The sequence below is a fragment of the Hakea prostrata genome, chromosome 4, assembly GCF_041222555.1.
Source record: "Hakea prostrata isolate BN-2017 chromosome 4, UWA_Hpros_2, whole genome shotgun sequence".
NCBI lineage: Eukaryota > Viridiplantae > Streptophyta > Magnoliopsida > Proteales > Proteaceae > Hakea > Hakea prostrata.
Window position 1 is genome coordinate 50825437 of NC_142603.1, and position 14133 is coordinate 50839569.

General features: G+C 38.0%; 2 protein-coding genes across 6 annotated transcripts in view; one reads left to right on the forward strand and one right to left on the reverse strand.

Moving 5' to 3' along the window:
* Positions 1-216: 216 nt before the first annotated feature.
* On the forward strand, positions 217-7639 carry LOC149019417 (shaggy-related protein kinase alpha-like). Of its 2 annotated transcripts, none has more exons than XM_089153435.1 (13): positions 217-512; positions 2386-2576; positions 2706-2798; positions 3102-3161; positions 3296-3568; positions 4178-4252; positions 4890-4946; positions 5026-5166; positions 5306-5356; positions 6210-6305; positions 6390-6473; positions 6623-6725; positions 6844-7639. In XM_089153435.1, the coding sequence occupies exons 2-13, from the start codon at positions 2463-2465 to the stop codon at positions 6924-6926; spliced, it is 1230 nt and encodes a 409-aa protein (XP_089009561.1). In that variant the 5' UTR covers positions 217-512; positions 2386-2462; the 3' UTR covers positions 6927-7639. The 2 variants fall into 2 exon arrangements, with proteins under 2 accessions (XP_089009561.1, XP_089009562.1); XM_089153436.1 differs by having other exon boundaries at positions 217-459.
* Positions 7640-7994: 355 nt separating this feature from the next.
* The window catches only part of DRM3 (S-adenosyl-L-methionine-dependent methyltransferases superfamily protein), a 58289-nt gene continuing 52150 nt past the window's right edge, over positions 7995-14133 (reverse strand). For 2 of the 4 annotated variants that reach the window (XM_089153430.1, XM_089153431.1), the window contains exons 9-10: positions 10249-11660; positions 8542-9101 (exon numbers count right to left, since the gene is read on the reverse strand). In XM_089153430.1, coding sequence (XP_089009556.1) covers positions 8984-9101; positions 10249-11660 — 1530 coding nt within the window. In that variant the 3' untranslated portion in view covers positions 8542-8983. Of the gene's footprint in view, positions 8136-8541; positions 9160-10248; positions 11661-14133 lie in introns of those variants that run through there. The other 2 variants (XM_089153433.1, XM_089153432.1) reach the window with 2 other exon arrangements.

Here is a 14133-nt window from a genome sequence, read left to right on the forward strand (position 1 = left end):
AGCTCCCCACTAAGGATGTAATCCAGGTGCGCTCAAGCTGCCTGATGAACCTTAGATACAAATGAAAAAAAAAAAATCCAGCTAAATCACTCTGCATGTGATTCACTAAGATTAGATTTTCATAACCAATGAACTTAAATTTAATGAAATCCATCAAATCAAATAAATTTTCCTCGTCCAAATCAGTTGTGTTAATACATAAATGGATAATCCCCAACGCTCCATAACCAAAGCATGACATACATTTTACTGACATGACCCCATATTAGAGAGGAGAGTAATGAAGCATTCCAAAAAAATAAGCTCCCTATTGCATCGCCACAGATGACAGATACACAAAATAGTGAAAATACATGTTAGGGCTCGGTGCCACAAGAGAGGAAAAGACATAGAGTACGAAGCTCATTTCACAGAAAATGTCACGGGGGAAACAATGGCGGAAGGGGTGATTTCGATCAGGTTCGATTGATTCTAGCAGAAGGATCCGTATTGTCTCCGGACATCGAATTCAGGTTGGCGTTTTTTTGTTTTGTTATTTTCGTGTAAAATTTTGATTGTGCATTTTCTTCTTTGCCATGGAATCCATCTTCTGGCTGAAGTTTTTTGATAAAATTGCAACTGGATCGATTATGACGATCGATTTTGAGTCACAGTGCCTTTTTTTTCCCTTGTTGATTACTTCCCACTTTTTTATTTTTTATTTTTAATGTAAAGTTCTGCGGTGGGTAAGATGAATGCAAGCGCAATCCTAATTCATTTTTAAAACAAAAAGGAAGTCTAATTATTTAGAATGTGAGATTCTGAGGTTCTGATGTTCTTGTTTCCTTATATATTTATTTATATTTATGTAGGTATTTCGAATTCTGCTAAAATGTTTATTTATTTAATTTTATTCTGGTGGTGGTTTGTGTATTATTTGTTCTGGTGGGTATGTTTTGCTTTAGCCTGTTCTTCTAACTAGTTATTTGCTGATCTATATCTGTTCCCTATACTTAGCTCATTTGGTGAACTGCGAGCATTTTTCAATTAACCTTTTTGAAGGAATGTGTTGCTACTACTACTATATTCTCTCTCTCCCCCCCCCCACAACACAGGTTTTGTTTTACTTGATTTTGGGTTCCTCTGACTTCTCGAACTTCTGGTTAAAATTTTATGGAAGTCCGAGACCTTTGTAGAAAAAACAACTTACTGACCCATTTTGTTGGGCTGGTTATCAACGCCTTGTTAACATTAAGTGCTTCTTTGGTTATTCTTTTATTTTTTTTATAGTCTTGAAATTATCCTACAAGTTCATGGACTTTGAGTGGGTGTATTAGGCAGTGGATTCATTCCACTATTCCATGTTCTGAGATACGAAACAAATCTGTGAACATGTTCTTGGCTGCACTCTCTGCCACAGTGATGACTTAAAAAGAGTAACTGTGACTGTTCTTGTAGCAATATCCAGCTAAAATGCAAGTGATTCTGGTGCATCTCAGGTTGATCGTGAGCTCATGCATGGAGGCATTGGGTTCACACGTGGAATTTGGATGTGCTTTTGTTAATTTGAGTGTCACATGTATTACAGTTGGTAGTTTGCTGTGTCGAACTGTCCATAGTGGTTACTTTTTGCAGTTTTTGGGTTTCCTAACACATCAATGCTCATTCATTGAGCTGGAGAATGTACTAATTAGAAATTTAGCTATCTGAAAGCTGCAATTTGCTAATTCTTTAACTTTTTGTTGCTGCTTATTTGGAGTTATGTTTAGGATTGAAGAACATTTTTGGGTGTAGTTTGTATCTGATATTACTGTGTGTAAAATATGCAGGTCGTTAAATGCTTCAAGCTTTTTCTCTTTTCTTGGGCACCTTCTGATTTGATTGGGAGGTGGAACCAAACTGCTTTTCTTTTTTTTTTTTTTTTGTGGGGGGGGGGGTTGGTGGTGGTGGTGGTTTAGTGATTGTTCTTAAAGATGGACATGTCCGGCTCTACGTTGAGTTTTTTCCCCCTGGATTTGTCTTGGATTCATGTTTTATTTATTTTTTATTATTATTTTTTTTTGTGGGGGGGGGGGGGTGTGCTGTAGTGAACGTTCTTAAAGATGGACATGTCTGGCTCTACATTGAGTTTTTCCCCCTGGATTTGTAATGGATCATGTTCTTCAGAGTCTTTTCTCTTACTCTCTCTCTTTTATTTATTTATTTATTTTTTATAACTTTATTTTTATTCATTCTCCTTTCTTCGGTGTTGATCTCAGTTTTTCTCTCTATTTTCTTTTGAATGGATTGTTAACTGACCCCATTTAGTTGGGAGAAAGCTGAGTTTGTTGTTGAAGATGAATGATAAATATGCACCCATTTTTCGGAGCTTGGAGTCTTGGATTATTAAAGATTCCTGTTTTGCAGGTAAATAATTGGGTTCAATTGATTCGAAGAAGGAGGCAGTGCTGTAACGAGAATCTGCAGGTTATCTATTTCAGCCAATGGCTTCAGTGAGTGTAGCCCCTGCTTCTGGATTTAGAGAACCTAGTGGCAATAATGTTGCTGTTGATAGATTGCCTGAGGAGATGAATGACTTGAGAATTAGGGAGGACAAGGTAGATAAGTCTTGATGTTCATTTTTTGTTTTACTCTTTTTCTCTCTTTCAGGTTTGAATATTTTACTGCCAAGTTATGTCTTGTTTATTCATTTGCTCGTCTTTTTCTCTCCTCGAGTTGGGATTTAGGAAATGGAAGCAACTGTAGTTGATGGGAACGGGACAGAAACAGGCCATATAATTGTGACTACCATTGGTGGAAGAAATGGACAGCCAAAGCAGGTAAGCTTGCATAGGTGGTCTTTCATTTAGTTTACTTTATGTCAAGGTTTCTTAAATAATTTTTCCTTCTCGACTCCTGAACTTGTAGTGCTAATCATTTTGCATTTACCTAAACTGATAAGAATGGCAACTTAAGTTGTTCTTTTCTTTTTGGTTGGTTATTAATAGTTTTTATCTTTAATATTCTCTAATCGATTTCTAGTAATGAAGCTTTCCTGCTTAGTTTGTGGTTCTTGTTCTCACTTTTAAGCTTTCCATCAATAAACTTAGTTTATATAATTTAACTCAACTTTATCATCGCAGACAATAAGCTACATGGCTGAGCGAGTTGTTGGGCAGGGATCATTTGGAGTTGTCTTCCAGGTTCATTTGTACTTCAAGTGGGAAAAAAACTAAACAAAACAAAAAATTGTATTTGCATGTCTGTGACTGCCATGACTGAATCTGCAGTGCAGATTATGATATTGCTGCTGTGTTGCTGTTATGCTGTTATGCAGGCCAAATGCTTAGAGACTGGTGAAACTGTGGCAATAAAAAAGGTTCTTCAAGACAAGCGGTACAAGAACCGTGAGTTACAGACGATGCGTCTCCTAGACCATCCAAATGTCATATCACTGAAGCACTGTTTCTTTTCAACAACTGAAAATGAAGAACTTTATCTGAACTTAGTACTTGAGTATGTTCCTGAAACTGTTCATCGAGTAATTAAACACTATACCAAGATGAGCCAGAGGATGCCGCTTATATACGTGAAACTCTACACCTATCAGGTATACATTCTTATGAAACCAAAGCTTATTTAAATTGTTAGTGATAGAAAAATCTCTAGTTTTCTCTACATTGTATTTTAGCTCTATGTATCCTATGAGTCATTTGGTAGCAACGCTGCACAATGAAAGCATAAAAAATGGAGAAGACACATGCACCAGATGAGATTTTACACGGTTCTTCTGAAGGCTATTTCCATGATCGAGCTCTGTGATGGTTTCACCATGAAGATAAAGAAGCAGTTTTACAGTGCTAAATATTTTTTCTACCCCCATCAAACAAATGAGATGTACTTATGACAGAATAGGAAGAAAACTCTAACCCAGAAAAGACCCAAATGCCCCTGCCCATAAATGCCGATAACTAGTCATTTCGAAGATCTTGAAATTCTGAAAATGCAACCTATAGTTGGTGGTGATGGCATTCATCATTTTTCGGCAATCTCAGAGCAGGCCTCGAAACATTTTGCTGGGCAAACTTGGTCTTCACAAATGACATAGTTGTGGCATTGGCCTCCAATTATCTTTTTTTTGGGGAAGGGGGGAGGGGTAGCTTTGTGGAAATGAAGTTAAACTTCACAGTGGTTCTAATGTAGTGTTGATATCTTGCAGATTTGTAGGGCGTTGGCTTACATGCATGGCAGTATTGGAGTTTGCCACAGGGACATAAAGCCTCAAAATCTTTTGGTATTTTCATGCTGATAAATTTACTTGTCTTTCTTTTAGTGTTTGTTTGTTCCAGAAATCAATGAATTCGTATGTGAAATTAAATGTAACTTTATAACTTTTAAATATGTTTTCGCTGGAAGTTACCTGTAGATTTTTGTTTTTCACTTGAATGGGAAGATGAAGAAACTGCTGAAACACCTAATGTCATCAATTACTACTTAATGTGAAGAGTTCATTTGTGGGTGTGATATATTCTGGCACTTCCATTGAACTGTATCATCTTTATAGCTTCTAGTTTTGTGTGATCCTCTGGCTGAGGGAGTAGGATGGTGGATGTCCAAAGAAAATGCATTAGGCTGAACAATGAACTGCGATTTTTACTAGTGCAAAGAGCTGCTATGATTATTCTGGCCTCCAAACTTCAGAAGTACGTTTACCAATTTTGGTAGATCATCTCTAACAGTTTGGAAGTTCAACCCTCCAGATTCCTGATATATTTAGAAGACTAATTTTCTAATTTTCTTCCCTTCTCTTATTTTAAGCATCCAGTTAATTGTTTTTCTTGTTTGATACATTTTAATTGTCATGAAAATTTTCTGTTCTTTTTTTTTTTACCCCCTTGGAAAATAAGTAAAACTGTCTGTTATTTTACCAGGTGAACCCACATACTCATCAGCTAAAACTATGTGATTTTGGAAGTGCAAAAGTCTTGGTACGTTTTTGAACCATGGGATCAGCATTATCTTGGTTTCTTGTCCTCATGCTGATACCTTTCATTTGGCTTTAAACAGGTGAAAGGGGAGCTGAACATTTCATACATCTGCTCTAGGTATTACAGAGCCCCAGAGCTTATATTTGGAGCAACTGAGTATTCTACTGCTATTGATGTTTGGTCTGCAGGCTGCGTTTTGGCTGAGCTACTTCTGGGACAGGTTGGTATTTCCATTATATTTTATAGAATTCATTCTATCCTTTTTTTTTTTTTTGGGGGGGGGGGTTGAGGGGTGGGTTATGAGTTATGACCTTTTTAACATATTAAGATGTAATTTTTATCCATTCTGTGTATATCAGCCTCTCTTTCCTGGTGAGAGCGGAGTAGACCAGCTTGTGGAAATCATCAAGGTGATTATTGTGTTAATTATGTCTATTTCCAAATGTTGTTACTTGTTTTTGACATGACTATTTTTTTATTTTTATCTTTCCATTGTGTTATGGGAGGTAACAAGTTGTCTTTTCTGCATGTGCTTCTTGCATGCCATTTGAATTCAGGGTGTTCTACCTCCAGAGGTCCTTAACCCTTTTTTTTTGGGTGGGTGTTGGTGGTGGACCGATTTTGAATTTTCAGATTTTGACTCCATTTTGGTTTTGCGAGACTGAAATATTTCATGGAGATTTCATTATGTTTTGACAGCAATTTTGATATTCACTTTGTTCCGATTTCAGTCGAAATGACTGTAGTAATGCGAAATATTTTATCTTTAACCAAAATTTTGAACCATGTCTGGTAGTTATTTCATTGTTCAATGATTCCACTTGAGCACTCGACCAGATGAGGTGGAGTGTGCTAGCTGCTGCTATGATTGCATGGCTATGTGCATCCTACAACCCCCCCCCCCAAAAAAAAAAAAAAAAAAAAAAAAGAAGAAGAAGAAGAGAAGAAGAAGAAAAAGATGTCAATACCAACAATATAAGAGGAACAAAGTTTGTGTTACTTCAGGATTCGAGTTTTATCTGATTTCTGTTATTGGTTAAATCCAAAATTGAAATATTCTGTTGATTTCAATAGATTTCCATTTAAGAATCCCTGAAGTGATTACATGTTTGATGGTCAGAATTGTAATATTTATACTGAAATGACAGTTTTATCCAAATTCTAAAATTATGGTTTCTTTGTCTGGTTGATTGCCTTGGAAGAGTCTGGTACTCTTAAGTTTGGCCTTCTTTTTTTGGTTACTCCAAATATTATGCCATGCAGGTTCTGGGTACCCCGACTAGGGAAGAAATTAAGTGCATGAACCCGAACTACACGGAATTCAAGTTTCCCCAAATTAAAGCTCATCCATGGCACAAGGTATGAGCAATATATGTTTCTCATTGTTGAATTTTCCCATCTTTACATAACAAAACTATTAAGCAAGCATATTTTGGTCATCAGATATTTTATAAGCGCATGCCACCTGAAGCGGTTGATCTTGTTTCAAGACTTCTGCAGTACTCTCCTAGCCTTCGATGCACTGCTGTGAGTTTGTCCTTCTCAAGTCTTTCTCCTAAGCATGTCACTATGTTTTTTTATGAAGAACTGATCGCTTAGGAGTATCAAACGTGTTTTCATCTGTTGAATGGGGTAACATATAGATATGAAGGATGGTACGTTTTTGATTTATGCAGCTGGAGGCCTTGATCCACCCTTTTTTTGATGAGCTCCGGGACCCAAATACTCGTTTGCCAAATGGACGTTTCCTCCCTCCACTGCTGAACTTCAAGCCTCACGGTAAAGACTGTTTTGACAGCTGAAAATCTCCTGTTTTGAAGCAATTCTTGATGTCATTCTGTTATCTTGATTACCGTGTGCTTATCATGTCGACTTTGCTGTCACTACCATCACTCAGAACTGAAGGGGTTGCCGATAGAGATTTTGTTGAAATTGATTCCAGAGCACGGAAGAAAGCAATTTTCATTTCTTGGGTTGTGATTTGGTACCTGTAGGTCCTGTTTACCCATGTTAGAAATTATTGATGTTGAGAACAACCAGGCAGCTCTGCATGCAAGGATCAAGTTGAAGCTCTCTGGTGTCTTCACACCGGCCGCCCAAGCTTATTTGTTGTCCCTTTTACCTAGTCACTTGCAACATATTATATCCTGAAATAGCTGATGGGAATCATCTTCTTTGTCTTCCGCGAATCTTGATGGGTGTGCGACCCCTATTTCCTTTGTAACCTGGAACCATAAAGGTTGTAAGTGATAGAGATTTGGAATGAGGTACCAAAATTGTGAAAGTTATATTTAAGGCCAAGAAACCTGGTTGCGGAAAACACGCTTGTACAGTTGCACATGAGCCATGAGCATTATGGTCTTAGATGCTGTTCCCGTCCTCTAATGATCAGTAGCTGAGAAGTACTGAATTCCTCCATCTTGGATAATTTTTTTTTCTTTCATTGTTCAATGCATTTTGGATAATATATGACTCATATGTGTCGGCGTCATATATATCAACTATCCGATGAATCTGGTGTCGAAAGGTTTGGGACAAGTGGAGTTTGGCTGTATTGATCTCGGGTTGCAACTGTCGTTGTCGACCATCCTATCAAAGTCCATTTCTTTATTTAGTTCAGTTTTTTTTTTAATAATTAATTTGAGAAGATTATATGACGTCGCATGTGTGTTTGATTACGCCTGATTAGATATTAGATTTGGTTCTCTAATTAATATGTAATTATATTATTAGCTAATAAGTGACGATAACTGATTAAGAGTTAAATGGTCACTTCCTATATTGGTTTCAGATAGAAAGACGACCAGAACAGGCAGAGGAGGAATTAACCACACTCGTGGATCTTTGTTCTTTCTGAAAACAAATCCAAATCGAGTTGCCATTGTGAGGTACTTTTCCGATACTCTGACATCGAGGTGCCTCAAGCTGCTTGACGTAAGTGTGCCACCATAGCTAAATGCTGAAACTTGCTCGGGTTTGACCCGTGCATGCACCTTGAGTATTCCTCAACAAATAACTAATTGTTATCTAAAATTTAAATATAATTTTTTTTTTGCCTTCAACTCAGAAAGAAATTCGAACCCTGACCTTACGTGGAAGCATTGATCTTTTATCAACTGAGCAATCCGTCATAATTAAATGCTGAAACTTTACTTGCAGGGACCTGATCACGTGTATTCGTAGATTCCGCTGAAAGCAAAAACGAGTTGGGCAATAGTTAATTAAGGGCCTGTTTGGTTACATAAATCTAGAAATTTCAAATCTTTGGATTCATGAACCTGAGAATTATACCCGTTTGGTTGTAAAAATCTCAAGATTCAGATCGAGATTCACACTTTTACCAAACATGATCGGTTTATGGGTGGGGAAATCTAGAGTTTCAAAAAGCTATACATTTGCACTTCCAAAATCCGCGTCTATTATTTGGTGTCCCGTTTCATTCCACAACCAAACACTTATTTATTAAATTATGACTCCATAGTTTGAATCTATAGTTTGAAATCTCGTTTTGAAATCTATGTTTGATCTCTGATATTTGATCTTTAGACTCATGTAACCAACGGCCCTGTTCGGGAAATTCAATAGAATTCCTGGTACTGCAGATTGAAAATGGAGAAGAGAAACTTGGGCATAGTTTATTCTCCAAAACTGAAACCCCATCAGCATGGCTTATACTCCAAATTGAAATCCCATCAGAAGCACTGGCCAATGCATTTAGGTGCAATCCAATAGAGTGACATCTTGTATCAGTTGTATCAAGTATCGACTAGTATCGAATTATATCATGGGATACATTAAACCTTGGTTGATTGGGCCAAGAAATGAACAACATTTTGCTTCAACCAAGTCGAGTCAAAGTGGCTTTTCTTCTTCCGTAACAATGCAAAAGATCCGGTGGTAGACTTCGTCGAGGAAACTCCATTACATATACAAAGGCCAGTCCTCCACTCCTGGAAAGAGTGCTGAAAAGGGAACCCTTCTACCCAGAAACAGAAGCCGAAAAGGTTACTGTAGATTGGTGCAGAGTGAGCTGTGGGTCAATAAACTTCCCGAGTCTCAGTGCTTTGCAGCAAGAACGAATATATACAAATGTACACTTGATCAGACAAGAGAGAATGGAAAGAAGGTTCTTCAACGTTAATATTCCAATATTCCCTGCCCACAAATGTAAAAAGGAATAGGTACTTCTCAGAAAATGTACGGTTTTTCTTGCCTGATCAGGAAATAGAAACTAAGGGTCAGAATGCATTCCTTTCCCATGAATACCTTCATACCAGCAAAATACAAAATACCTTTGTCAGCATTTATAAATGAGAAAAACATTTATCTGGAAGTGTAGCCTACATCAGCCATTTCCATGAATATTTACTTCCATATGAAAGGACATTTCTATTGTCTTATTTTGAGATAGAAACCCACTCGATTTGTTCAGCCAAATTTCTGGTTGTGCCTTGCTTGGTTACCAAAAGATGCAGCTTTGTTATATACCTGTTCGTCATAGACTCAGAGACTGAGACGTCTTGAATACAGAAAGCCAAAATGATTTAGTCTCTCCTATCACTGGGACTAAAAGGGATTAATTTGAACCCATGCCCTTGACCATGTGGCACCCCCCCCCCAAGATGGTCCTATGAATTTTTATGGTACCCTAACCAGCAAGTTTGAGTCTTTCTTTAAACTAGTGGTTTCAAAATTCAAACTATGGTGCAGGCAGGAGTATGTAAGGATCTAACCCTACTGGACGCTCGACACAGCATATGCACTTGCAGCACTAACATTAAAAAGGAGAATTGGATCTTCAACAGCTTCAATTTTTATTTTTTTTCATTTACATGACCAGGAACTCAGGAAGGAATTAACATCACTACCAACACAAACATTTGGTTCTCATCACTGTTGAATAAGTGTTGCGGAAGCACTTCAAGCATTTCCATTCATATTACCATTCAGAAATCATATAACTGAAAATGGAGCCAGGATCAGTTCCGAAAGACGAGCATAAGATCGTTTATGAAGCAGATATTTAAATAATTTTCACATAAACTAAGCACGTGAAATCAACCAACCTAGTGTGCTGTAGCGGCCAGATTCATTGAACTAAGCAAAACATGGCAACAATTAGGGCAGTATATGAAGGCCTGCTTTCTAGAATCAAGTCAGCTGGCTAATTTACTAGTTAACCACCTCATTCATCAGTCATCAGCAATAAGGAAAAGAAGAAAAAGAATCCTTGTCACCAAAATTGAGTATGTTCAAATGCATGTCTATACATCTGGAGAGAAAGCACAAAGAATTTTCTTACCGGTTTCTTGCCATCGAACTCCTTACACGTAGCAGAACACGAACAAACTCGTAAAACAATTGGAAGTCCAGTCCTGCTGGGTTATCACCATCAGCGGCCATTTTTGAACTGCCAGAAATGGAACAACATGGGTTTTGACAAATTACAAAGTCAAAACCTCCGAATTCTTTGATGAGACTTTCAAGTTTTTTGGTTGTCAGCCTGTGAATGTCTTCTATCTGTAGCAGTTTTCCAGTTTGGCCTGTGATATTCCACCACCTTTTTAGAATTCTCCGATTTGTTGCTGAAGATTCTACTGAAACTACACCTTTAAGACGAACACCGAGCCTATGTAAAGCAACTTCAGCCCCACCAATTCCACTGTAAATAGATAGCATTGTCAAACCATCAGGAAAAATCCACTTCAAGACAGAGATATGATACCCAAGTGTGTCCGTCTGGAAACAATGTTTGAGTAATCTAAGTCTTTCAATTGGATCATAATCAGCCGTGTGATGTAATGGGTAACCTAATATGCGTTCAACCTGGTCAGGTTCAATGGGGCTGAGTACGTACTTTCCTACCCAGACTAGATTCAGTGTCTTGCAGTGGTGAAGGATGTCCCTTTGCTGTTCCGTTGAAAGCATCCCTTGTGAATCAGATAGGATCTTTCCCAATCTGTCACATAGCAGAGAAATTCCAGCAGTTTCAGAACGAATGCAGCTTAGCTGTTTCCTAGTGTCCCATGAAGGCCACCATTTCCTAGTATGTGGTATTGCTTCTTCAATTGTCATTGGTGGCCTTGGCAGGATGTGGAATCTATTTTCATTGGGAAGATTATGTATGTAGCCTTCCTTCCTACTCAAGGCCGAGAAGAACTGAGAATTCACAAACTCAGGCTCAATGAGATGCAAATACTGTGATACTCTGGTCCAATAATCATGCGAGACATCCATGACATTTCCATAGAAGAAATAAGGGGGTTTAGCTAACATTTGATTAACACTAGAACACTGAATAGGTTTAGACTTGATCATGTCCAATGGCTCTGATGATTGGTGGAGCCTTCCCTTTGGTAATGGCATCTGAAAACTGTCTGCACTGTGTTCCATTAATCTTGCTTCCGGCCTCAGAGAGCCATCAAGAAAAGTTGAGTCATATTCACATTCATGTTTTGGCCTTTTCCCTTTCCCAATATTCTCAGAGTCATTTTCTTTTGCATGAGGTAGGACATTAGCATCCAATACCTCAAACTCCTCGGTCTTAATTTCAGGACAGCGTTTGTTGTGCCGTGGCTCTATACATGGGTGACTACAGTCAGTTTCCTCTGTCTTTATTTCACCATTCCATTGGTTGTACTCTGTCTCTCTACCTAGAGATCTCCAGTAGCTTTCAGTGTTGGAAAAATGCATACCATGAGATTGTGTTGATTCCTGCACAAATATCAAAGTCAGGACATGCTATAAGAGTTTAAGAAACACACCTATTCAAGGTAAAAATGCAAAAGAGCCTACACGTGTGCCTGACAATTGAACATGTAGCACAGAGAGAAGCATGAAACTAGAAGTTGACACTCATAGTTACATAATTTGAGCTTCATTAGCAAAATATATAAACAAAACCAGCACCTTTACACAAAAGGTTAAAAAAAAAAAAAAATTACAGTCGGTTGATATCAGTATGAAAGGAGAGTTTTCCTGTAAATTTTTTCCTCCCCAAGCTACAAATGACTGTTACTCCAAAACATTCAAATCAATTAACTTACTCAACCACAGATTGAGGAATATAGGATTCCAAAAGATTGAAAACAAGGCTCTACATAAATATTGTCACTACTTTGCTTTTCAACTGTTAGATAGGGCACTAATGGAAGAAAAAGAACCAGCAAAAGTTAGCACCATGCGCTAACTCTCAATGGAAGAGGGGTTGCTCTTAGGAGTTTATTTCCTATTAACCTGGGAGTTCTCCTATTAGGCTTCTAGAGTGTTTCCTATTCAAATTATACCTGTCATCAGTTATATATGGTGAAAAGTCTATGAGAGGTGAGCTCATGATTCTCACTTTGAGCCTTCACACCAAGCCTGCACATTCTCTTCTTCTTCTCCCTCTTTTCTCTTCATATTACTTCTCTAAATTACATGAAATCAGAGAAAGGCTGCTGTATATCTCCAATAGAGCTTCTCCTTCATCCAAATCAACTCTGACACAATGAAGAGGTTTGAAGGCTGATTGGAACTGATAAGAAGTAGTTTATTTTCTGTGATTAAGGGGGTGCAGCACCTGAGCTGCTGTTTAATGGATCGATGAGGTAACAAGTTAATAAAAACTTCTTTTTTCTGGATTAAATTCCACTGTTTGAATGTAGTGCAACTTATGGATCCCCTCTTTTTGAAGATTTTTTGAAGTTTTTGCCCAAGTTCTGTGGATTTGGAGATACCTTGTTTGGAAAATTTTCTTGCCCTAGTTTGGACCCGGAAGTTGTAGTTATCTCTGTTCGTTGGCTGCTTCAATATCAGTACTATTATTCCTAGAGATTTATTTGAAGGAATTTGGCTTTATTTGGTCTGCGATTGGTAACTCCGCCAGTGTTTTGCTGCCAGTCCCAAGACCGGGTAAAGGAGGAGGGTTGGTGCGTCAGGTCGGCAGCCGGCACCGGAAAAAATCTAGCCAAACCTTTTTTCATGGATTCGACCTTATATGATAAAATGTTGACAAAAAAAAAAAGACCTTATATGATAAAAGCTATGCTAGGGCGTTCCCCGACAAAAGAAGCGACGCGCTACACTATGGCCCGGGTGTAGTGATAAGTGGGCAAGGGTTAGCTAGGACGTCCCCTGTAAGCGACGCGTTGCATCGGTGCCTGGATGCGGTGATAAGTAGGCAAGGGTTCCCGCGCCGTGGACGAGTGCGGGTAAAGAAGCTAGTCCATAAGCGTAGGATTAGATTGGCATCTTGGAACATAGGATCTTTAACTGGTAAGAGCTTATAATTGATAGATGTTATGAGGAGAAGAAGGATTAATGTAGCTTGCATCCAAGAGACTAGATGGAGGGGTAAAAAAGCCAAAGAGTTGGATGACTTTAAACTTTGGTATACTGGGGATAAAACAAATAAAAATGGAGTGGGTATAATAGTGGATAAAGATTTAAAAAATGATGTGGTGGATGTTAAAAGAGTGGGTGATAGGATTATTGCTATCAAGCTTGTAATGGAGAAAGAGTTCATAAACATAATTTGTGCATATGCACCTCAAGTAGGATTAGATGAAAGTCTAAAGCTAGAATTCTGGGAAAATATGGATGGATTAATGCAAGGAATTCGTCAAGGAGAAAAGATTATCATAAGAGGTGATTTAAATGGACATATTGGAAAAGATCAAAGAGGATATGAGAGTGTTCATGGAGGATATGATTTTGGAGAAAGGAATGAGGAGGGGAGTTCAATTTTGGATTTTGCTACTGTTTTTGATCTATCTATTATAAATACTTACTTCAAAAAGAGAGATGAACATTTAATTACTTTCAAAAGTGGACAGCATAGAAGCCAAATTGATTTCTTCCTAACTAGAAGGACTGATAAATTGTTGTGCAAGGATTGCAAGATGATACCGGGGGAAAGCTTAACTGCACAACATAGACTTGTGGTCTTGGATATCTGCTTAGTCCCAAGAACACATAAAAGGTCCAAGGTATACTATCCCAGAATAAGATGGTGGAATTTGAAAGGAGAGTACTCTAAATCCTTCGTTAATGAAGTAGTCAAACAAGGAAAATGGGATTTTAAAGGGGATACCAATGCAATGTGGAATGAGATGGCTATGTGTATTAAGAAGGTGGCTAAAGATGTTCTAGGTGAATCAAAAGGAAAGATCCATTCTTATAGAGAGACGTGGTGGTGGGATAGTGA

Excerpts from the sequence above, each read along its gene's own strand:
- LOC149019417 (XM_089153435.1), top strand. The coding sequence starts at position 2,463 with ATGGCTTCAGTGAGTGTAGCCCCTGCTTCTGGATTTAGAGAACCTAGT. Across the intron at positions 2,577-2,705 it reads TGAGAATTAGGGAGGACAAG|GAAATGGAAGCAACTGTAGT; the intron begins GTAGATAAGTCT and ends GTTGGGATTTAG. Across the intron at positions 4,253-4,889 it reads TAAAGCCTCAAAATCTTTTG|GTGAACCCACATACTCATCA; the intron begins GTATTTTCATGC and ends TTATTTTACCAG.